At 42.7% G+C, this 26,122-nt stretch overlaps 1 protein-coding gene across 1 annotated transcript in view; it reads left to right on the plus strand.

Moving 5' to 3' along the window:
• The first annotated feature begins 2,609 nt into the window (after positions 1–2,609).
• LOC126234301 (venom protease-like) overlaps positions 2,610–26,122 on the plus strand; it is a 110,985-nt gene continuing 87,472 nt past the window's right edge. Inside the window, exons 1-2 of the mRNA XM_049942987.1 lie at positions 2,610–2,654; positions 10,892–11,060. Of these exons, the coding sequence (XP_049798944.1) occupies positions 2,610–2,654; positions 10,892–11,060 (214 nt within the window). The remainder of the gene's footprint in view (positions 2,655–10,891; positions 11,061–26,122) is intronic.

Raw genomic sequence — 26,122 nt, forward strand, 5'->3', positions numbered from 1 at the left:
TGGATTGGGATGTCTTTTTTCCTTGTGGATATGACTGGCAACTATCACCTTTTGGACTAGCCCTATGATCAGCCTCTTCGCAGAGGCGGGGGTTCCACCATTGTGATTTGTCCGTTCACTAGTCTTTACTGTCTATTATTGGGAGGGGTGCCCCTGGTAAGTCATAGGGTATGTCCCTCCATCAAAGTTACTGCCTTCGAGAACCTCTGGCTGCTCCCTGAAGTGGGCACCTCACCCGCCTTCTTGCTTTCCACCTTTTCTTCTTTCTTGTTCTTTCTCTAGGCTTTGTTGACCTCTGATAAACCTTGGTATTTTGTTTCCTTGGGTTTTGTGCACTAGGCCTTTCTGTGATGTTTAGTATTGTTGACTTGCCCATTCCATGTAGGAAGAGCTGATGACCTTGTAATTTGGTTCCTTTAAATCTTAAACCAACCAGTCGAGTTGACTGTTAGATTTCAAGGACAGTGATTTGTCAACTTTACTCGGTAACTGTGTTAATACTTTGCTTGTTACATGTTAAACAATTGGGTTATTGCACTTAGTCACATTACAGGACATTAACAGAGTGTAGCGTGTGGCTAGCTGTTTATCTGTGCATAAATTGTAATAGACGACACTTGATCTGGCCATAAACAGTAGTTCATTCAAAAACTGAATTGCAACTAGAGTGTTTGAACTGCAGATTGTCTGTGAGCCATGTAATTTGTAGTATATTGTCTCCACCACCAAATTTTCGGTCAGATTTGATGGAGGCATTGCTGCCGAGAACATATTGGCATGGGTAAATATGGCTAAGCTTCAGCTTCATTGGAGAAAACAGAGGAGAATGTTAACAAAATACATTACAGGAATAAAACCAAACTCACAACTGATGAATATAAGATATGTTGTTATAATGCCACATGATCTGATGCCCTCAGGGGCTCAGCGTTGGTGGGAGCTGGGGATTGGTAAACGCTGCCAGTCCCCCGTGACAGTAAGCTTTTGGCATGCTTCAGCGACCACTGTGCAGCGTGGCAGTGGAATGTGGTGTGTCTCAGGGAACAGGGATCTTGTCTTGACTGCGCGGATGGAGAGGATGGAATAAACACATATATAAAAAACCCTCAATCTCAAGGTGTGCTGCACGTTGATGAGGAAACCTGTCACATCTCAGTTGTATAAGGCTTACTCAGGCATGTGGGGCTCTGTCTGAGTGGACACTTATTTCCCTACCTGCTTGTGGGACCGACTTAGAGCCCTCGAAATCATGTTCTCCTCCCACCAGGAAAGGTGAACCGGCAGGAAATATTCACTCCCATTCAGCCAAGAGAATGAGACACTAGGCCTCCTGATGATAAGAATACTTTGGACCCCAGTAACATTGCTTATGGAGTCTTGAATAGTGATATGTTTTTGGTGATAAAGCGGAAGGAAGGGACGTTTGAAAGTGTGTCCCTCTTCTATATCCATAAGGGTTTGGAAGGCCTTACTGGCACTTTAAAATCTATAAAACAACAGCATAATGACTCATTCTTGGTTGAAACTAACACTTCAAAGTAGATGGAACTTCTTAAGAAATCACAGAAACTGGATGAATATGATATCATTGTTGAGATGCAAACCTCTCTCAACTCCAGTAAGGGTGTTGTCACATATCATGGATATGGACATAGCAGAACTGAAACAAGAATAGGAAACCGAGTGAATAGTCAATGTGGAGCAGCGAATGTGAAGAACCAATGGAGACACTGAAAAGACTGCCACTTTCATTGTCACATTCAGTTCTCTGACACTGCCTGAACATATTATGGTCGAATTCCTTCAGCTTAATGTTCGGCCTTACATACCAAACCCTATGCAGTGCTATAAATGCCAGCATTATGGCCATACAACATGAGTGGTGGAGGTGAAGCGAATTTAGAGAAGTATAGAAAAGAAGGCATTGATGCTGGGACTGACTGACCATCTCCGGCAATCTGTTTCAACTGCTCTGGGAATCACCCAGTCTTGAGCCAAGACTGCCCTGTTTTTGCTGAGGAACGCAAAATACAGGAAATGAAAGTGACCAAGCAGCTCCCCTGTGCTGAAGCCATAAAAGAATATAAGGTGACGAAACACCGTCTTCTTCCATGGTGCAGAAACCTATTCCCAAGGTGGACACTTCAACGCAGATGACATCTAACATACCTGTATCCACCACAAGCACCTGTACTTGCATGTGTATTTGCCAAGGGAAAAAAGAGTACGGACAAAGCAATCATGCAGCCGCAATAGGAAGTACCAACAACAATTACACAGTGAGCATCCATTAAGGCTCTTGCAATAAATATACAATATCTTAGAAATAAGCTCAATATTTTGTAGACTTCTGTAAATGATCATTAACATCATGTAGTTGCGTTAACCGAGCATGGACTGAAACCTGAGGAAATTATTTACTTTAAACTAGATGGCTATTTCCTAGGAAATAGCTACTGTAGACAGCATCTTAAAGGGGAGATGTAGCAGTATTTGTTAGAGAGCAGCTCAAAGTAAATAAATTAAACCATCTAGATCTTTATAATAATGAAGGCTTGACTGAAGTGACAGGTGTTGAACTCCATATCAAAGGTTGCGGAAAGGGCACAATGAAACAGAAAATTATTGGGATTTATCGTCCACCAAAATCAGAGGTAGGGCGTTTCATAGATACTTTTAGTAGAATAGTGGGACACTGTGACCCAAACGAGGTAACAATACTTGGTGACTTGAATATAGAGGCAACATCTTGCAATTATCATAACAGCAGGCTAATAGATACCCTTAACTCCTATAATCTTATGAATGCAGTAAATTCAGATGCAAGAGTAACTCAGTCTACCTCTAGTAGAATAGACTACATAATACTAAGTAAAGAGGTAAAGGATAATATTAGATGCTGGAATGTGCAGTACGACTACTCAGACCACAAATGTCAATTTGTAGACTATGAGCACACAAGCATCCAAGAAAGGACTCAGGTCATAGAACACAAAAGAATGCTTAAAGAGAAAAACATTAATGCTTTTAAAAGTAAACTAGCATCTGAGAAATGGCAACTAGTTCTTCAGCAAAAAGAGTCGAAATACAAATGGGCCAAATTTTATGATATTATTTTACAATATCTTAATTTTTGCTGCCCAGTGAAAGAAATTAAGAAAGTAGTAACTCACAACCAAAATGTCAAAAACACCAGACTGACTCTTCCAGCTTACTTGATTAAACTCAGGCAAAATATTGAGGATCTAAGTGTCAACCAAGTTGCAAATATTTAAGGATAAGTAGAATCAAGCTAAAAACAATTTCAGGAACAGCTCTCAGATTTAAGAAAACAGATCCTAGATAAGGAAATTGCTCAGTCAACAAATGTAGGGAAGACTTCATGGAGTATAATAAATAGATATCGCAAAGCCACCCCTAAGTTAGATGCTCACATTGACAGAATCCAACATGAAGGAAACCATATTAAGAATCCAGATAAAATCTGTAATATATTTAATGAATATTTTATATCTTCAGCTGTGAATCCAGTTAATAAGACAGGTCTGACTTGGATGGTAAAGCCTTACCCTAGGCTGGAAACCGCTTTTGAATTTAAGGAAGTGAGTGTGGAGGAAATAGGAAAAATAATAAATAACTTAAAGAATAAGACCTCATCTGGCTGGGATGGACTGAGTAGTATTATAATTTTAAAATGCAACAAGGAATTAGTTGGAATAATTACTCATATGATCAACAGTGGTATCAGGGAGCACACATTCCCAAATATATTGAAGAGAAGTACAGTTAAACCTGTGCATAAAAAAGGATCAAAAGAAAAGCTATGAAACTTCACGCCCATATCACTAATACCAATTTTCAGTAAAATATTTGAAATTGTTTTGTTGACGCAACTTATTGATTATTTCACAATGAATAATTTACTAGCAGAAACACAGCATGGGTTCAGAAAGCATCACCGTACCATTATGGCAATTACCAAATTTCTCCACAAGGTGTATGATGCCCTGGATGAGAGAATGCAGACAGCAGGATATTTCTAGACCGTACTAAAGCATTTGACTCAGTGAACCATGAGCTACTACTAAGCAAACTGGAAACTTACAATATAAATGCCACATCCGTACAACTACAGATCACTTATCTAACCAATCGTAAGCAGTGTACAAAGCTGAGTTATGAAATTAATGGTCAGATCAAACACTTCCAATCCACCTAAAAAACAGTAAAACAAGATGTACCTCAGGGCTCCGTATTGGGCCCTTTCATTTTCCTGGTCTACATTAATGATTTAGAGGCACTTCTGTACTTCCAATTAGTAAGTTATGCAGATGACAACTCACTTTTGTTCTTTTGCAAACAAATTAAAGACTTAATATTGGCTGCAGCTAATGGCTTCAGTCAAATAACTACTTACTTCCATGATCAAGGTCTAAAAGTCAATATTAGCAAATCCCAGCTATTACCATTTAAACTTGGTAATTCATACGAAACCTGTATTGATAATATAAGTGGCATCAAAAAAGTAGACACTGACAAATGTAAATTTTTGGGGCTATACCTAAATGAAAATCTTAGATGGGTAGACCATATCAATTTCATATGCAATAAAATCAGCAGTTCGCTGCACTTAATTAGCAAACTGTCAAAATTAGTCTCTGAACAAACATTAAAAACGGCTTATTATGGGACAATATTTGCATATATTAATTATGGAATAGAGGTATTGGGATGTGCTGCTGATACACATGAACAGAATCCTAACACTGCAGAAAAGAGCAATCAGGACCATGCATTGACTAGGAAACAGAGATTCATGTAGGGAAACCTTTGTACAATGTAAATATGTAACAGTATATTCCTTATATCTGTACAAATAACAACATTTTTTGTGGACTATAAAAATAATGAAACTAAGTGCTCTGATGTGCATACCCATAACACAAGACAAAAAGATTGCTTCTTCAGAAACAGAACTAAACCAAAGACAACAGATTATAGTCCTTGGATTAATGGCCAGATATGGTTTAACAAACTGCCAAGTGCTATAAGATGCCACAGAGGTAAAGTATTCAAAAGGGAATTAAAATCATTCTTAACTCTCAAATGTTTGTACTCACTGAATGAATACTGATATTAAAATGTAGCTATTCTTAAATGTAGGCCTAACTCTTATATCTATACAATGTACTATTCTGAGGTGATTGTAATATATATTATTTTTGCAACAACATGCTGTAAATTCAAATACCTATGCTATGTAACAAGTGTATGTTGCATTATGAAGTACTGTACCATACATTGCCAAGTATGTCACCCGTAAGAGGCTTCTTATACATGTGAATTGCAAATTCCTACCGTTTGTACAAAAATTGTATAAAAATGGTATGACATTCCAAAAGTCACCAGTTGGTGACTATATGCAAAAAAAGATAATAAATACATAAAAGGTACATATCAAACAGTGCCCCTCAGCATCCCTTTACCCCTCAACCTCAGTGGGACAGGGTGCAGGGAAAGGATCCAATGTTCAGGTCATAAGCTGTCCTGGGCACCACATCATCAGAAATCACTCTGGCATATGTGACTGATGAGGAGGATGTCATGGAGTTAGATGCCTCTGATCCAGGCAGCCCCTCCACTTGCTCTCACTCTACAAGTGCTTCACCTCCCCAGTGCAAAGGTGGAGGTAAATTAAAACCACACTAATGGCACGACTCCTATACTTCAGTGGAACATGAATGGGTTAAGGACTCATTTGGAGGAACTGAAACTTCTAAAACAGGCACATGCCTTGTGCTTGTGTTCACAAGAAATGAATTTTAAAAATGCAGACATTCCTGTGCTATGGGGTATACGCTTTTGTACAAGAATGATCTATTGCGGAAAAGAGCAAAGGGAGGGGTTGCAGTGTTTGTCACTAATGTGCACCACTCTTCTGCTCTCCCCCTGACCTGCAAGCAGTAGCAGTTGAAATTCACGCACTTGGGTGGCTTATGGTTTGCTCTCTGTATTTATCTCTTCTGGATGCAGTAGACTCTGAGGCTTTCACAGATCTTGTGGAACAACTCCCTCGACCATTTCTCCTCCTGGGAGACTTCAGTGCTCATTTCGTGTAGGCCTTGACCTCTACTTTCCCTCGGGGTCAGGTTTTGGAGAGCCTCCCGACATCTCAAGAGCTGTGCATCCTAAACACTGGTACTCCCACACATTTTTATGCTGCTACTGGGTCATTCTCGGCCATTGACGTATCTCTCTGCTCTCCAGCCCTTGCTGACTCTGTTCATGGGAGGTCATTGATGACCTTCAGTCCAGTGACAACTTCCCAATCTGCAGTCACCTGCTGGATGGTGCATTGCTGGAACAGAAGCCACCGACATGGATGATTGGCAGGGCTAACTGGACCCTTTTCAGCCAGTTGACTGTGTTTGAACACCATGACAGCATCCAGAAATGGGTGGACAACATCACAGCTATGATCGATCATGCCGCTGACTTCTCTCTACCACAGCCTTTCAGTCCTTTAGGAGGTGGCCTGTACTTTGGTGCACAGAAGAGTGCTGTTCAGCCATCTGGGTCAGATGTGTGGCTCTTCAGTGGCGTAAATACTGCCTGACAGCAGACAACCGCACTGCCTTTAGAGTTGCTAGAGCCAAGGCTCGGCACATCATTAAGGAGAGCAAAAAACGGTCATGGTAAGCGTTCCTAGACTCCATTAAGGTTCCACTTGTTCTACAAAAGTATGGGAAGCCATCAGGAGGATTTCCAGTAAATGTAGTCTTTCACCAATAGCAGCAATGCTGAAACAGGGGTGTCTCCAAATGAAGCCCATAGACATTGCTCAGACACTGCCTGAACATTTTGCAAAAACTTCAGGTGATGTAAGTATCCTTTGTCCATGTGGTAGCTCGAATCAGCACTGTCAGAGAAATCTACCTCAAATATTTTTATCTTATATGGTAGAAAGGTAACTTCTCCAACTCAAGAAGGGAGGCGGTTCTGGTACCTCTCCTGAAACTGGGAAAGGACCAAACATCTCCCAGTAGTTACAGGGGTATCACCTTAAGAAGCTGTGTAGGAAAGGCCCTGGAGCAAATGGTTAACTGTCTTCTGGAGCAAATGGTTAAGTCTTTTGGTCAGGTTGTTAAAGACCAGACAACTCCTTAACCGCTCTCAGTGTGGATTCCAGAGATTTCGGTCCACTATCGACAACTTGACCCTGCTAGGAACAGCTATTCAGCAGTCTTTCCTACTCAACCATCATTGTACTGGTATATTCTTCGACATCAATAAGGCGTATTATAATACATGGAGGCACCGTATTCTTGCACAACTGTATCAATGGGTCTTTCGTAGCCACCTCCCCCTCTTCATACGGTCTTAACAGTTTTTCCGGACCTGAGTTGGCACCTTGCTGTCAGATTGTTTTGAGCTGGAGAAAGGTGTCCCTCAAGGCAGTGTTTTAAGTGTTACCCTGTTTGCCATGGCTGTAAATGATATCACGTCTATGGTAAGGACTCCTGTACACTGCTCCTTATTTGTGGATGGTTTTGCTGTTTTCTGTTCCTCCTACAGTGTTGCAACAGCAAGCAGTCAGTTGCAATTTACAGTGCAGAGGTTAGGGAAGTGGGTTGCAAAGATGGGTTTTCAGTTTTCTGCAGATAAGTGTGTATGTTTCTTTTAATCATTCTCATTGTTTCTTTTAATTTGCCTGACTTGGACATTTTAGAGACTCAGTGCTGTTTCTGAGCCACATTTTTTACTCAAAATTGCCGTTATTGCTTCACCCAAGAGACCTGAAAGCCAGAACCCTCAAGACACTGAGTATCTTAAAGTGCTTTAGCTGCAGGTCTTGGGGAGCAGATGGGCACATGTGCTCCAGTTTTATAGAGCTTTGGTGTGTTCATAGCTGGCCTGTGGCTACATGGTGTATGGATCAGCAAGACCATCAATCATTGAGCCTATCCACCATGAGGGGATTCAGCTGGCCCCGGGTGCTTATAAGACCAACCCCATACCCTGCCTCTGTGCTGATGTCAAGGAACTGCCACTTACCATCTGGCAGCAGCTCCTCATGCTGCATCAGGCATGTAAGATCCTTGCAGCTCCGACTCCACCCACACACCATACTGTTGCTCATCTGCCTCTGGAACACCTTTTCTTCAACTGTCCACAAGCCACACAGCCATTTGGGATCCGCGTGCAGTGTGCGCTGGAGTCATTCAGTGTGGAGCAAGTACAACCCTAAATCCAGGGTTTTAACCACCTGCTGCCCTGGTTACTACAGAGGCCCAGCGTCATTTTAGATTTAGTGCAGTACAGGAGAGATTGTATTCCTGCTTCTGTTTTTAGTTCAATATTTACAGACATTTTATATGTACACTGCAACTATATAGCTGTCTTTATGGATGGGTCTAAGCAGGGAGACTCTGTTGGTTACTCTGTCATTTTTCCAGATCATGCCCTCAAGGTCGTACTGCCTCAGGAATTTACCAACTTTGACACAGAATTACATGTGATCTAGCAGGCACTGGAGCAGATGCGACATTCTTTCGGTGCTAAATTTCTTGTCTGTTCAAATTCTCTGAGCATCCTTTACTCTCTCCAAGTTTGTACCCAGCGGATAAAGTCATCCAGAATATCCAGGATGCCATACTCCAACTACAATGTTGGGTCCCTGGGCACATGGGAATTGCGGGGAATGAAAGGGCAGATCAAGCAGCCAAGAAGGCACGTCATGATCTGTGGGTACTTCAGTGTGCCATCTCCCTGCATACTGTCACCTTGCTGTTGGGGTACAAGGTCATGTGTCCAGGGGAAGACAAGTGGCTGGAAGTGACTTACAAGAAGCTCTGTGTAGTAAAGCTCACAACTTGGCCGTGACGTACTTCTTTTCAGCCATGTCGATGGGATAAGGTCCTTCTTACTTGTCGTCACATAAACCACAGCCCCATCACAACTACACTTTATTGCACTGCATTATTATTTGCCGACTAGCAGACTATGGCGGGTTTGCTGACAGATCTGCCTTCTATTTTAAGCAATGTTCCAAAGAATTTGTTTAAAGTTTTGTAAATTGTCCAACATTTTTAACAAGATTCTAGGGAGATGTGTTTAGTGTGTCAACATTGTGACTGGCTCACCCAAGTTTTTTGTAAGGGTCAGCCAGTCACATTCCTCTGCATTTTCTCTTAGCTCTTCTGTGTTTCGATTTCTGTGTTTTAATTTCATGTATAGTTACTTTCTCTCCTAATTGGTTTTGGAGCATGTGGGATAGTGTGACTGTATGGTCATTTCAAGTGCATGAGTGTACAACAATCTTAGTTTATCTCCACATTCATTTCTTTTGATAAGTGTAAGGGCACTGATTGCCTCGCTGTTGGACACCAACAAAATACAAACACACACACACACACACACACACACACACAGCACACATCATTTGATGAAAACGTACAGTTCTCCAAATCATGTAGTGAGAATAGTAATAAGTGTTCAAAGAGAACTGTTGTTCGGTGAGGAAAAGCACTGTGGTCCTATTCGTAACAAGCTAGAAGTAGATCAGCAGCAACTAAATAGTGTAATTAAGAAAGCTACAACCTTTTTCAAAGCAAAAGTTTCTTGTTAATTTTACTGTGTTAAATTTAGCTCAAGTAAACATAAATAGTTGATAGCAGTTAGTAATTCAGTTCCTAATTGCTGCTTCACCATGTTTGTTTATACCTTGGTTTGTGCCAAATTCCAGTAGAATCTCTTGGATTATGTGATTGTCAGATCATAATTAAGGAATGAATGAGTGAATGAATAGTACAGTTGCCATAACAATAGTGCATAGAAATATATGAAATAGAGGAAGGCACTATAGCGTTTGAAAATCAGTGATGGAATACAAATAATGGAATGAGTAAAGACAATTACTCACCTGATTTAGGTTTTCTGTGGTTTTCCTAAATCATTTCAGGCAAAATAAATAATCTACTGTGCAGTGAGTAGTTGTCTTCCCTCATACTGTCATTAAAAATGGAGAATACACTACATAACTTATAAGCAATTTAGTTATAACGCAACACAATGAACATTTGAACAGGAATGTTAAAATAGGACATACACAATGTTGGCTTGGTATACACTCTGCAGTACTTCAGGGAAGATAACTGATGTGTCAAACCAAAGCCCTGTAGCCCTGAAGTTGATTTTCAAATGAAATACTTTGCTATAAACAGGACTCAATTAGTTTTATTTATTATTGAAGATTCCTGGTGAATAAACAATCCAAAATTATTTGCCGATCTGTTTTCAAATGTGGTGTTAAAGGGAAACATATTAATTTTTCTAAATGGCTGTTCATCTTAGACTGGCATCTAAATATAAAACACATACAACTAATATTACAATATTATGAAGAGGAAAGTTGCTACTCACCATATAGTGGAGATGCTGAGTTGCAGATAGGCACAAATAAATAAAGCTTTCCAAGTGTGTGTGTGTGTGTGTGTGTGTGTGTGTGTGTGTGTGTGTGTGAGAGAGAGAGAGAGAGAGAGAGAGAGAGAGAGAGAGAGCTGTGTGTGTGTTTTGTGTATGTCTACGTCTATGTTTATTGTTGACAAAGGCCTTTAAAGGCCAAAAGCTTTATTTATTTGTGACAGTCTTTTGGTTGTGCATATCTGTGACTCAGCACCTCCGCTACATGGTGAGTAGCAACTTTCCGTTTCATAATATTGTTACATTTCATCCTGGATTTTCCATTGTTTGGCAACTAATATGAAGTGTATTCTGTTGTAATTCTCATTGTTGAAAAGTCATAAATTTACAAAATCTACATATTTCTGTATATTATCATAAGATATATGCTTTTTCAATAACTGTTACTGCTGTGTCACATTGTTCGTAGCTAAAGTGGATTTTTCATTCCTACAGAAAGCCAGAAACACCACCAAATGGACTACCTGAATCACCAACCAAACAACCAAACAGAAGGTTTGGCTCTGAGTTCCAGCCTCCTACTACACAATTTGGTAACACTTCCAGTCAGAAAACTAGGAGGAGTATTAGTGAAGAGAGTAAGTAGCAATTTTTCTTAAGGTTTTTGAATTTTCAGATGTTATGTTTGCTTGATTGATTGCCTTATTAATATGTGAAAGAATTTACGTTGTATGGATTTTGTCATGTAAAGCATTGAACTCTCTATGGCTTAAAGTTAATTTCTTATGCAAGAATTGGCAATCATTTTTTTAAAATCTAATTACATTTGTTTTTTTTTTATGGTTTTAGTTAATTAATATTTCTGTCTACACCTACACCTACATCTACGTAGATACTCCGCAAGCCACTGTACGGTGCATGACTCACTAAAGTCATTTCCTTATGGGTTCCACTCATAAATAGAGTGAGGGGGAAAATGACTATCTATATTCCTCCATATGAGCCCCAGTTTCACAAATCTTATGTCTGTGGTCCTTAGCTGCAGTGTATGATGGCAGCAGTAAAATCTTTGGACAGTCAGATTCAGATGTTGGTTCTCTAAATTTTCTCAACAATGTTTCTTGAAAAGAAGTCACCTTCCCTCCAGGGATTTCCATTTGAGTTTCTGAAGCATCTTCATAACACCTGTGTGTTGTTCAACCTACTGGTAACAAATCAATCAGCCTGCCTCTGAAAAGCTTTGATGTCTTCCTTTGATTTGACCTGGTACGTATCACGAACACTTGAGCAGTACTCAAGAATAGGTCGCACCAGTGTCCTATATGTGGTCTCCTTTACGGGTGAACCACTTTTTCCTAAAATACTCCCAATAAACCAAACTTGACGATTCACTTTCCCTACCATAGTTCTCACATGCTCGTTTCACTTCATGTTACTCTGCTATTTTACACCCAGATATTTAAAAGACTTGACTGTGCGAAGCAGGACACTAGTAATACTGGATCCAAACAATACAGGTTTGTTCTTCATAGTGATCTACATTAACTTTCATTTTTTCACATTTAGAACTAGCTGCTGTTCATTGCATGAACTAGAAATTTTGTCTATATCATCTTATATCCTTTTACGGTCACTCAACTTTGACACCTTACTGTACATGATAACATCATCTGCAAACAACTGCAGATGACCCTCCACTCTGACCACCAAATCATTTACGTTTATGGAGAACAACAGTGGTCCTATCACACTTCCTGGGGCAGTCCCGATGATACCCTTGTCACTGAAGAACACTCACTGTCGAAGCCAACATACTGGGCTCTACAACTTCAGAAGCCTTCAAGCCACTCTCATACCTGTGAACTTAACCAATACTATCATACCTTCATTAGCAGCCTGCTGTGGGTCACCATGTCAAATGCTTTCCAGAAATTTAAAAACATGGAATCAGCCAGTTGCTCTTCATCCATTGTTCACAGTATACAGGGTGGTCCATTGATCATGACCAGGCCAAATAACTCACGAAATAAGGGTCAAATGAATAAACTACAAAGAATGAAACTTGTCTAACTTGGAGGGGGAAACAAGATGGCACTATGGTTGGCCTGCTAGATGGTGCTGCCATAGGTCAAACGGATATCAACTGCGTTTTTTAAAATAGGAACACCCATTTTTTATTACATATTCATGTACTACGTAAAGAAATATGAATGTTTTAGTTGCACCACTTTTTTCGCTCTCTGATAGATGGCACTGTAATAGTCACAAACATATGGCTCACAATTTTAGACGAACAATGGGTAACAGGTAGGTTTTTTAAATTAAAATAATGAACGTAGGTACGTTTGAACATTTTATTTTGGTTGTTCCAATGTGATACATGTACCTTTGTGAACTTATCATTTCTGAGAATGCATGCTGCTACAGCATGATTACCTGTAAATACCACATTAGTGCAATAAATGCTCAAAATGATGTCCATCAACCTCCATGCATTTGGCAATACGTGTAACGACATTCCTCTCAACAGTGAGTAGTTCGCCTTCCATAATGTTCGCACATGCATTGACAATGCGCTGACGCATGTTGTCAGGCATTGTTGGTGGATCACAATAGCAAATATCCTTCAACTTTCCCCACAGAAAGAAATCCGGGGACATCAGATTCGGTGAATGTGTGGGCCATGGTATGGTGCTTCGATGACCAATCCACCTGTCATGAAATATGGTATTCAATACCGCTTCAACCGCACGCGAGCTACGTGCTGGACATTCATCATGTTGGAAGTACATCGCCATTCTGTCATGCAGTGAAACGTCTTGTAGTAACATCACTAGAACATTACGTGGGAAATCAGCATACATAGCACCATTTAGATTGCCATTGATAAAATGGGGGCCAATTATCTTTCCTCCCATAATGCCGCACCATACATTAACCTGCCAAGGTCGTTGATGTTCCACTTGTCGCAACCATCATGGATTTTCTGTTGCCCAATAGTGCATATTATGCTGGTTTACGTTACTGCTGTTGGTGAATGACGCTTCGTCATTAAATAGAACGTGTTCAAAAAAATCTGTCATCGTCTCGTAATTTCTCTTGTGCCCAGTGGCAGAACTGTACATGATGTCCTCTCCATGCAATTCCTGGTGCATAGAAATATGGTACGGGTGAAATCGAAGTTGATGTAGCACTCTCAACACCGAAATTTTTGAGATTCCCTATTCTCATGCAATTTGTCAGCTACTGATGTGCAGATTAGCCGCGACAGCAGCTAAAACACCTACTTGGCCATCATCATTTGTTTCAGGTTGTGGCTGATGTTTCACATGTGGCTGAACACTTCCTGTTTCCTTAAATAACTTAACTACCCAGAGAACGGTCTGGACACTTGGATGATGTCGTCCAGGATACGGAGCAGCATACATAGCACACACCCGTTGGGCATTTTCATCACAATAGCCATACATCAACACAATATCAACCTTTTCCGCAATTGGTAAACGGTCCATTTTAACATGGGTAATGTATCACAAAGCAAATACTGTCCGCACTGGCGGAATGTTACATGATACCATGTACTTATATGTTTGTGACTATTACAGCGCCATCTATCACAAAGTGAAAAAAGTGGTCCAACTAAAACATTCATATTTCTTTACGTACTACACGAATATGTAATAAAAATGGGGTTCCACATTTAAAAAAAAATGCAGTTGATATCCATTTGACCTATAACAGTGCCATCTAGTGGGCCAACTATAGTGCCATCTGGTTTCCCCCTTCAAGCTAGATGAGTTTCGTTCTTTGTAGTTTTTTCGTTTGATGCTTATTTCGTGAGATATTTGGCCCGGTCACTATCAATGGACCACCCTATAAATGTGAGAAAAGGGGAAGCAGAGTTTCATATGAGCGATGATATCTGAAACCGTGCTGATGTGTGGACATAAGCTTATCAGTCTCAAGAAAGTTTATTATATTCAAACTGAGAATATGTTTAAGGATTCTACAGAAAACTGTAGCTAGCAAGATTGGACTGTAATTTTGTGGATCCATTCTTCTAACCTTCATAAATACTGGAGTCACCTGCACTTTTTTCCAGTCACTTGGGACTTTATGGTGGATGAGAGATTCAAGATAAATGCAATATAGGTAAGGAGCCAATGCCATAGAGTACTCTTTGTAAAACCAAATTGGGTCTCCATCTGGACCTGGTGATTTTTTTGCTTTCAAATCTTTTAGTTGTTTCTCTATGCCAGGGATGCTCATTAACAAGTCATCCTTATGGGAGTTTGTTCGATGGTCAAATGACAGTATGTTTATTTGATTCTCCTGTGTGAGTGATATCTGAAACTGAAATTTAAAACTTCAGCTTTTGTTTTGCTATCTTCAGCTGCCACACCAGACTGGTCAACAAGGTACTAAATGCAAGCCGCCTTAGCAGTCTTACATAGGATCAGAATTTTCTCGGGTTCTCTTTCAGATTTTTGCTAAGGTGTTACGGTGGTAGTCATATGCTTTGCACATAGATCTTTTCATAGATGCATGAATATCCACCAACCTTTGCTTGTTGTCATTTGTGTACTCTCTTTTAAACTGAGAGTGCAATAGTCTTCGCTTCATCAGCATCTTCCAAATGTTGTCATTAAACTATGGTGGGTCTTTCACATTGTTTATCCACTTACTACGCACGTAACTCTCAAGACTACGATATACAATTTGCTTAAACTTTGGCCATAGTTCCTCTACATTTATGTTACTGGAATTGAGAGATGTCAGTTTACTGTTTACATGAGATGCTAACAATGTTTACATGAGATGCTAACAACTACGTATCTGCCCTATTTAGTAGAAACACTCTCATAGTTTCTTGACTGATTCATTAACTTTCATAAACGTGGTTGCCATAATGATGTGACTGCTAATCTTTGTCTCTGTATTAACACTGTCAACAAGGTGTGCCTTTTTGTAGCTACTGTGTCTAAGATAAGAGGTTTGACCCACATTTTTTTAAGAAGATATTAATATACATAGACAAGCATCCTTGTTGATGCTTCACATTTGATGTTTGTTCTGTGCACTGGTGAAGTTTCAAATCATTCTGGCAGATGGAAAGCCATAGTGCAGCATCAAAATGGCGTCTACATATGACTCATGTTATAAGCAGTGTGTTGTTATGGTCTACAGTCCAGAGACTGGTTTGATGCAGCCCTCCCTGCTACTCTATCCTGCGCAAGCTTCTTCATCTCCAAGTAATTACTGTAACCTACATCCTTCTGAATCTGCTTAGTGTATTCACTTCTTGGTCTCCCTCTGTGGTATTTACCCTCCACAACCACCCAGGGGGCTCGCCACTCTTTGGTGGGTTTGTGCTTGGCTACCATGGGGCCCCAGCCTTTGCAGCACTTTTTCCTTCCATGCTGTATGTCTATCCTCTTGCTATTCTTTTTCCCCTCCCTTGGGGAAAATGTCTGGGGTGTTACTGGAAATGTTCTGTATTGTGTGTTGCTGACGTAAGAACCATCTCACCATTGTTTTTTGCTCACTTTTCCTTTCTTTGTTTGCCTTCTTCTCTCGTTCCTCCACTTCAGCGTCTGAGGATCCTCTTTCTTTCCTTCCTCTCTGTGTGCTGCTGCATAACAGGTGACTGGGTAACGTGTAATTCCCAGCCCCAGGTCAACAGGTGGGGTTCGCAAAAACCCCTGGTACAGGCCAGGCCCAGGGAGGGGTGATTGCCTGAGCATTAACCTTCCCAAATTGCTGATTGGTCCCTCTGTCAGGTATTCAGGAGGTGTGACCTGAGGTGTGAACAATCACCTAAGGTGGGTAGACCCCCTTCTGAAGGGGGCCCCCAGTCAGAAGGAGAGTGCCTTCGAAGATGCTGGCAATCATGGGGGATTTCCTCACAATGAGTCAATCATCCTCTCCATCGACGTCGACGAAATGTAAATGTAATGAGGCTACTGATTCGAAGACCCTTCCCACTGCACTGCAATTTCTTGTGTTATCACTTACTGAAGATGGTCAGTCCTTTGCCACGGATATTCTGTTTATTATTCAGAAAGATGTTGATGCCATTTGCTGGCCCTGTGAAATCCTGCTCTCGTTTACAGAATGGAACTTTGCTTTTGGAGATGGCTTCTGATTCTCAAGCACAACAACTGCTTGCTGCCTCACTTCTCCAGGGCTACCCTGTTTGTGTCGAGGCTGCTTGATGGTCTACCGAGGCCGAAATACAATCTTACCTCTTTGATCAGGGTGTCATTGCTGTCCATCGTGTAATGAAAAAGGTTGATTCCTCCTTGGTGCCCACCCGCACTCTTTTCTTCACCTTTGATAGAGTGGTGCTGCTGCCCAAGATTAAAGCAGGCTATGAAACCATCAGAGTCCAGCCATACATTCTGAATCTGATGCACTGCTACCAGTGTCATCATTTAAACCATACTTGAACATCTTGTCGACACCCAGCCAAATGCAAAACCTGTGGCAGGGATGCACATGAGGGCGAATGTCCGCCTCCTTCTCCCCGCTGTATCAACTGCAATGGCAGCCATGCTGCCTCCTCTCGGGATTGTCCCTTGTATCTAGATGAGCAGGCTGTTCAAGGGATTTGGGTAAAGGCCTTACCCAGTAGCTCGCAAATTACTGGCTAGCCAAAAACCCTGTGTTCTCCCATCTGGCACTTATAGTTGTGTTCTTGTTACACCTTGCTCCATAAAGGACATGGCCACGCAGACATGCAACCTCAAATTTGGCCCTGAGGTTTTGAAGTTACCCAGTGTCAAAGTAGCATCGCCGTTGCCCCATCCCGCTGTGCAACAAGCCGCCAAACTCTGGCCTGAAGTGGCGAAGCTACCCACTACACACCCATCTGGCAGGAAAGGACAGAAGGAGTACTCCCGAGAAGACTTCCTCCATCCCTCCAGCCAAACACCCAAGTCTTCCTCTAACCAGAAGGGCTCAAAGAAGTCTTCTAAAGACAAATGGTCTTCTCCATCACCAACTCGAAGATCTGCTCGATGGTGTTGCCACGTGATCGCTTAGCCCGCCAACCTCTGTCTTGCCAGTTCACACCATGAACCATTTTTCATCGTTGGACTCCACAGACTGACCGCAAAAGCACACTGATGCTTCTGTGGATCCCATGGAGCAGGATCCTCCTGCTTCTATGCCCTGTAGTAGCGACTCTACACCAACTGTCCCTCGGCAGCTGCTGAGTTGAGACCACTAAATCTCTTCCGCCTCATTACTGTCCTCCAATGGAACGTTCACAGCCTTCAGTCTCACAAAGAGGATTTACAGCTGCTTCTAGCATTGCAGCATCCCCTTGTACTCTGCCTTAAGGGAATGAAATTGTGCCCTGCGCCCTCAAGACCACTTTGAGCTTTCCCATTACTTACCGATTAGTTTTGACCTTCCCCCTGAGGTCGGCATCCCATCTCATTGGGGCATCATGCTGCTTATACAGGATGATCTTCATAGTCAACCCATCTCCCTGCCTACCCACCTTCAATCTGTTGCCGTTTGCCTTTTCCTTCCCCATAGGACTTTCTCCCTTTGTACCATTTACATACCTCCATCTTTCGATGTCACCAGAGCAGACTTCTTTCAGCTTATTGGGCAGCTCCCTCCCCCTTTTTTACTACTCAGTGACTTTAATGCACATCATCCCCTTTGGGGTTCTCCTGGGTCATGCCAGAGAGGTGCGCTCTTGGCTGACCTTCTTAACCAACTCAACCTCTTCTGCCTTTACACTGGAGCACCCACTTTCCTTTCTGACTCCTTGCACGCTTCCCATTTGGACCTATCCTTTTGCAATGCCCAGCTTCCCCATCGTCTTGAGTTGTCGGTTCTTTCTGACGCCTATTCGAGGGACCATTTCCCATGGGCTCTCCATCTGCTGACTCCTACCCCATCCAAATGCATGCCCAAATGGCAGATTACTAAGGCTGACTGGCTGCTTTACTCCTCTCTGGCGACCTTCGCAGAACAAGATTTCCCCAGTTGTGATGACCAGGTGGACTATCACACTGTTATCCTTACTGATGCAGAATGTTCTGTTCCTCACAATTCCTCTTGACCACATCATGTCCCAGTCCCTTGGTGGACTGAGGCATGCCACAATGCAATTTGGGCATGGAGATGTGCTCTCTGCAGTTTCAACTGCAACCCAATGCTGGAAAACTGCATTCATTATAAATAGATGCGTGCTAAGTGTCATAGCGTTCTTCAGGATAGCAAACGAGCTAGGTGGATTTCCTACACTAGTTCTTTTAACAGTTTCACACCTTCCTGTGTCGTTTGCGCCAACCTCCGACGGCTCTCTGGAACCACATCCGGCCTGACAGTAGGTGCTGATGTCATGATGGATCCTTTTGCCATCTCCAACACCTTGGGCTGCCATTTTGTGGAAGTTTTGAGCTCTTCCCACTATCACCCTGCCTTCATCCATCAGAAACGAGTGGAGGAGACTTGGGCAATACCCTTCTCCTCTCCGAATTGTGAGTGCTACACTGCCGCCTTCACTATGAGGGAGCTAGATCATGCTCTCAGTTCATCCCGGTCCTCCGCCCCAGGACCAGACGCCATCCACATTCAGATGTTGCAGCACCTCTCTCTTGCAGGCAAGCACTTTCTCATTAACACGTACAATCACATCTGGGCTGAGTGCACATTTCCTGGCGGCTGGTGTGAAGCCACCATCATACCCATACCTAAACCTGATTAGGACAAATACCTTCCTTTTAGCTACCACCCTATCACTCTTACCAGTTGCGTTTGTAAGGTGATGGAACATATGCTTCATGCCCGGCTGGTGTGGTGGCTTGAGTCTTGCCATTTACTCATGAATGCATAGTGTGGATTTCGAGTGCGGCATTCTGCAGTTGACAATCTCATTACTTTGTCCACACATGTTATGAATGGTTTTCTGTGGAAATCCCAGACTGTGGCTGTTTTTTTCGATTTGGAGAAGGCCTACGACACCTGCTGGAGAAGTGGATCCTCCGTATTCCTTACAAGTGGGCTTCTGTGGGCTGTTTTCTTCGGGCATTTTTATGAGACCAAGTTTTCAAGGTACATGTGGGTCCTGCCTTGTTGGACACCTTTATTCAGGAAAATGGTGTGCCTCAGAATTCTGTCCTGAGCATCATTCTCTTTGCTATTGCCATTAACCCTATAAGGGCCTGCCTCCTGCCGGGCATCTCCGGCTCCATTTTTGTCAATGATTTTTCAATCTACTGCAGTTCTTCAAGGACCTGTCTCTCTGAGTGGTGTCTTCAGCACTGTCTTGATCATCTTCACTCCTGAAGTATTGCCAATATCTTTCACTTTTCCACTGACAAAACCGTCTCCCACCATCTCTACATCTTGGGCATATTGCCCTTCCGTTTGCTGACACTATGAAATTCCTGGGGCTCATGCTCGATAGGAAACTCTCTTGGTCCTCCAATGTCTCTTACCTCGCAGCCTGCTGTACATTGTCGCTCAATGTCCTAAGTGTCCTTAATAGTATTTCTTGGGGTGCTGATCAAACCACCCTCCTCCATTTGTACCAGTTCCTTGTCCGTTCGAAACTCGACTACGGGTGCTTTGATGTGCATCTGCATGCCCATCCATTTTTATGCCATCTCAACATTGTCCATCATCATGGTGTCTGTTTGGCCACGGGTGCCTTTTTCACCAGCCTGGTTGAGAGTCTGTATGCTGAAGCTGCTGAACTACCACTGTCCTACCGCAGTGATTTTCTCCTCAGCAGGTACACATGCCATTTGTCTGCCATGCATTGCCACCCCACCTATGCCTCCTTCTTTGATGTTTGCTGTGATCGTCAGTATGGGGCTTGACCCTCTTCTCTGTTACCTCCTGGAGTCCACTTTAGCCACTTGCTATGGCGGCTTAACTTCACGCTACCTGCAACTTTCCCAGTGGGTGTGAACCCTTCACCACCTTGGCTTCTTGAAGTGGCCCATGTTAACCTTGGCCTTCATTCACTTCATTAGGACTCTAGCCTAGCCTCAGTCTATCACCTTCAGTTTCACGACCTTCGCATGGAACTTAGCGATAGTATCTTTGTATACACTGATGGCTCTTGGACTGACTGTGGGGTTGGGTGTGCCTTTGTCATTGGTACCCATGTCTTTCAACATTGGCTTCAGGTACAGTCCTCAGTATTTACAGCTGAGCTTTTCACCTTGTATCAGGCCACGAAGTACGTCTGGTGACACAGCCTTTCCAATTGTGTCCTCTGCCCAGACTCACTCAGCCCTCCAAAGTCTCTCTGTGCTGTACACTGCAGCAGGTCCAGGAAAACTGTCACTTGCTCACTCTTGGTGGAGCCAATGTCATGTTTCTGTGGGTCCCTGGTCATGTCGGTCTGCCAGGAAACAAGGCTGCTGATGGTGCAGCCAAGGCTGCAGTCCTCTTACCTTAGCCTTTGAGTACCTATATTCCCTCCGATGATCTCTGCATTGTCATCTGTCAGGAGGTGATGTCCATTTGGCGTCGCCAATGGTCCTCCCTTCATGGGAATAAGCTTCAGCTTATTAAGCTATCTCGGCGCCTTGGACGACTGCTCTCGGCTCTCCCGCCGGAAGGAGATTATTTTAACTTGGCTGCATATTGGGCACTGCCTTTTTAGCCATCGTTATTCACCAAAGCAATATGGCGAAGGCCATTTAATTTTTGGTTTTGGACCTCCATTTTTGTGTGTTTTTTTAGCCCTCTTTCCATATGCCTATTTTAGCTGTCTCCTGTTCTGTGTATTGGGACTGAAATATAGTTGTTTCTCTCGTCTCTGTGTTTGTGTACTATAGTTTTGACTTGGGCTTGTATGACCCCAGTTGTTTTTGCGCCCTAAAACAAAACAAACAAACAAACAAACCAACCCTCCACGCTATCCTCCAATACTAAATTGGTGATCCCTTGATGCCTCAGAACATGTCCTACCAATAGATCCATTCTTCTAGTGAAGTAGTGCCACAAATGCCTCTTCTCCCCAATTCTATTCAGTACCTCCTCATTAGTTATGTGATCTACCCATTTAATCTTCAGCATTCTTCTGTAGCACCACATTTTGAAAGCTGTTGTCTTCTTGTCTAAATTAGTTATTGTCCATGTTTCGCTTCCATACATGGCTACGCTCCATACAAATACTCGATGTTAACAAATTTCTCTTCTTCAGAAACACTTTCCCTGCGATTGCCAGTCTACATTTTATATCCTCTCTACTTCAAGCATCATCAGTTATTTTGCTCCCCAAATAGCAAAACTCATCTACTACCTTAAGTGTCTCATTTCCTAATCTAATTCCCTCAGCATCACCTGATTTAATTTGACTACATTCCATTATCCTTGTTTGCTTTTGTTGATGTTCATCTTATATCCTTTCAAGACCCTGTCCATTCCATTCAACTGCTCTTCAAGGTCCTTTGCTGTCTCTGACAGAACTACAATGTCATAGGCCGCCCAGGGGGTCCACAGCTCCTTTGTGGATACGTGCGTGGCGAACATGGGACCCCGAACTAGTGTGACTCTCTTTCCTTTCCAGGCTGCATACCTTCCTTTTCCACATCCCTCCCTGTCAACCCCTCCTTCCCTGCCACCTCCCCCCCACCTCTTCCCTTCCCCTTCTCCTTCTATTTGGGAGCATGTTTCGTGCCTATGTCCGGAGACGGATGCTTGTAACTGTAAGACATAGTTTCTCTTCTTTGTTCTCTCTGCTGGAAAGTACCTGTCCTCTCTTTGTCCTTCTCTTTTCCTTGCTTTTTCTCTTCACCCTCTTCTTCACTGTGGCATTTGAGACCTCTCTTCTTTCCTTTTCTTTGTTCCCCCCTTTCTCTTTCTTTCCTCCCTGTGCTTGTCTGAAGGCCAACCCACGTGTTCCCACACATAGCCGGTGATGGGGTAATGCGTAATTCCCCACCCCAAGTAGACAAGTAGGACATGTACGTACCCCCTGGTAAAGGCCGTGCCCAGAGAGGGGTGATCACCCTAGTTGCTACCTTCCGAATGTGCCGATTGGCCCCTCCGTCTGTTTCTCGAGAGGTGTGACCTGAGGTGTGGACAATCACCTAAGGCGGGAGTGCTCTCAGAGAGGGGCCCCCATGAGGAAGGATTGCACCATCAGAGACACTGGTAATCTTTGGGGATACTTTTGCAATGATTTCCTCTACTCCTACAACTTCTGCCTACAAGAGAAAGCAAGATGAGTCTCAGCCACTGACAATTCTTCCATCAGTGTCAAAGTTCCTAGTTGTTTCTTAGTCTGACGAAGGTCAACAATTCATTATTCAGAAAGGAGTTGACGCAATTGCAAGTCCTGTCAAGTCTTAATCCCAATTACAGAATGGCACATTGTTGTGCCTCCAGGCACAAAAATTGCTGCAAACTACACTGCTACACACCATCCCTGTCTGGGTGGAGGTGCACCGTACTTTAAATTCATCACGTGGGGTGGTTTATACATGCTCACTCGAAGGATTATCCAATGAGGACATTTAACATTACCTGTCTGACAAGGGCGTAATGACCATACATTGAGTCATGAAAAGGGTTGACTAGGACTTGGTAACAACACATACTCTCTTCTTAATGTTTGACGGAGTTCAACTTCCATCGAACATTAAAGTGGGATACGAGATCATTTCAGTTCACCCTTACATCCACAACCCTATGTGTTGCTATCGGTGTCAACGGTTTAATCATACCAGCCAGTCATGATCCAATCCGGCCACATGAGTTACATATGGCAGGGATGCCCATGAGGGTGATTTTCCACCTCCATCCCCTCATTGCATCATCTGTATGGGTGACCATGGTGCCTCTTCTAGGGATTGCCTTATTTTCAAAGATGAATGAATTATTCAGGAAATCCAAGTGTAGGAAAAGGTGTCAACATTTGGTGCTCATAAGTTATTTGCTGGTAGAAAGCCCATTGTGCTCCCAGCGGGAAAATACAGCACTGTCCTTGCATCTCCTTGGCCTACTAAGGAAGTAGCCACACAGACTCGTGATCTCACCTTTAGTGCTACGGTTGTCAGATCAGCTAGCTCAAAGATCGCCCATTCATCCCCCCCACTATCACCTGGCTCACTCTCAAGCTCACCCTTCATTGGCTCCTGCTAAATCACAGGCCCGAAAATCGGATGCCCGGACTTCTAAAAGAGCCCACTCGTGGAGATTTTTATGTACCCCAACCTCCCAACCATCGATTTCTCTCTCCTCTCACTGTCCTGCTTCCACGAAGGCTCAAAAGAAACACAGTTCCTCTCCTTCTCTGCCACGGTGTGTCTTATCTACAGCACCAGTCAGTGGTAGCCGCCCTCGGCCGTCTTCTGTGTCGCCGAGATGTGCTGCTGGTGGCCGATCCACCAGCCGATCACTGGCAGCAGGAGCTGCCTCTGAGCAACCTATGGATCAGGATCTTCTGCCTTTGGCTGAATGCCGTTCCATGCCATCGGCTACCAGCTCTCAGTGGTCATTGACTTGACGGCAACCATGGTGAGATTTTTCCCATTTTCTGTCTGCCCTGTGTCAATTATCTATTGGAATATCTGTGGAATTTGCTCCATTTAGGATGAATTGTCGATCCTCGTACGATCCTACCCCCGGTCAACTTCTGTCTTCAGGAAACAAAGCTACATCCCCATGACTGCTTTGTCTTCCCTTCCCTCATTTCCAGTCGGTCCTGTTTGATCTCCGCTCTGTTGATGGCACTCCGGCACACAGGTGACTTATGATTCTTCACCATGATACTGTCCATTATCACTCAACCCCCTTAAACAGTTGGGGGACTGATTACCTTAGCTGTTTAGTCCCCCTTAAACATCCCAACAACCCCCACCACCTTAAACAGTTCCTTCCAAGCTGTTGCTGTACGTCTTTCCCTTTCTGGATACACCTCCCTTTGTACAATATACATTCCATCGTCCACACCAATGACAATAGCCAATCCCCTTCATCTCCTTGGTCAGCTGTCTCTGACAGAATTACAATGTCATCGGCGAACCTCAAAGTTTTTGCTTCTTCTCCATGAATTTTAATACCTACTCCGAATTTTTCTTTTGTTTCCTTTACTGCTTGCTCAATATACAGATTGAATAACATCGGGGAGAGGCTACAACCCTGTCTCACTCCTTTCCCAACCACTGCTTCCCTTTCATGCCCCTCGACTCTTATAACTGCCATCTAGTTTCTGTACAAACTGTAAATAGCCTTTCGCTCCCTGTATTTTACCCCTGCCACCTTCAGAATTTGAAAGAGAGTATTCCAGATAACGTTGTCAAAAGCTTTCTCTAAGTCTACAAATGCTAGAAACGTAGGTTTGCCTTTTCTTAATCTTTCTTCTAAGATAAGTCGTAAGGTTAGTTTTGCCTCACGTGTTCCAACATTTCTACGGAATCCAAACTGATCTTCCCCGAGGTCCGCTTCTACCAGTTTTTCCATTCGTCTGTAAAGAATTCGTGTTAGTATTTTGCAGCTGTGACTTATTAAACTGATAGTTCGGTAATTTTCACATCCGTCAACACCTGCTTTCTTTGGTATTGGAATTATTATATTCTTCTTGAAGTCTGTGGGTATTTCGCCTGTCTCATACATCTTGCTCACCAGATGGTAGAGTTTTGTCATGACTGGCTCTCCCAAGGCCATCAGTAGTTCTAATGGAATGTTGTCTACTCCCGGGGCCTTGTTTCGACTCAGGTCTTTCAGTGCTCTGTCAAACTCTTCACGCAGTATCGTATCTCCCATTTCATCTACATCTACATTCTCTTCCATTTCCATAATACTGTCATCAAGTACATCACCCTTGTATAAACCCTCTATATAGTCCTTCCACCTTTCTGCCTTCCCTTCTTTGCTTAGAACTGGGTTGCCATCTGAGCTCTTGATATTCATACAAGTGGTTCTCTTCTCTCCAAAGGTCTCTTTAATTTTCCTGTAGGCAGTATCTATCTTACCCCTAGTGAGACAAGCCTCTACATCCTTACATTTGTCCTCTAGCCATCCCTGCTTAGCCATTTTGCACTTTCTGTCGATCTCATTTTTGAGACGTTTGTATTCCCTTTTGCCTGCTTCATTTACTGCATTTTTATATTTTCTCCTTTCATCAATTAAATTCAATATTTCTTCTGTTACCCAAGGATTTCTACTAGCCCTCGTCTTTTTACCTACTTGATCGTCTGCTGCCTTCACTACTTCATCCCTCAGAGCTACCCATTCTTCTTCTACTGTATTTCTTTCCCCCATTCCTGTCAATTGTTCCCTTATGCTCTCCCTGAAACTCTCTACAACCTCTGGTTCTTTCAGTTTATCCAGGTCCCATCTCCTTAAATTCCCACCTTTTTGCAGTTTCTTCAGTTTCAATCTGCAGTTCATAACCAATAGATTGTGGTCAGAATCCACATCTGCCCCTGGAAATGTCTTACAATTTAAAACCTGGTTCCTAAATCTCTGTCTTACCATTATATAATCTATCTGATACATTTTAGTATCTCCAGGATTCTTCCAGGTATACAACCTTCTTTTATGATTCTTGAACCAAGTGTTAGCTATGATTAAGTTATGCTCTGTGCAAAATTCTACAAGGCGGCTTCGTCTTTCATTTCTTCCCCCCCCAATCCATATTCACCTACTATGTTTCCTTCTCTCCCTTTTCCTACTGACGAATTCCAGTCACCCATGACTATTAAATTTTCGTCTC

Source organism: Schistocerca nitens, chromosome 2 (genome assembly GCF_023898315.1).
Source record: "Schistocerca nitens isolate TAMUIC-IGC-003100 chromosome 2, iqSchNite1.1, whole genome shotgun sequence".
NCBI classification, from domain to species: domain Eukaryota; kingdom Metazoa; phylum Arthropoda; class Insecta; order Orthoptera; family Acrididae; genus Schistocerca; species Schistocerca nitens.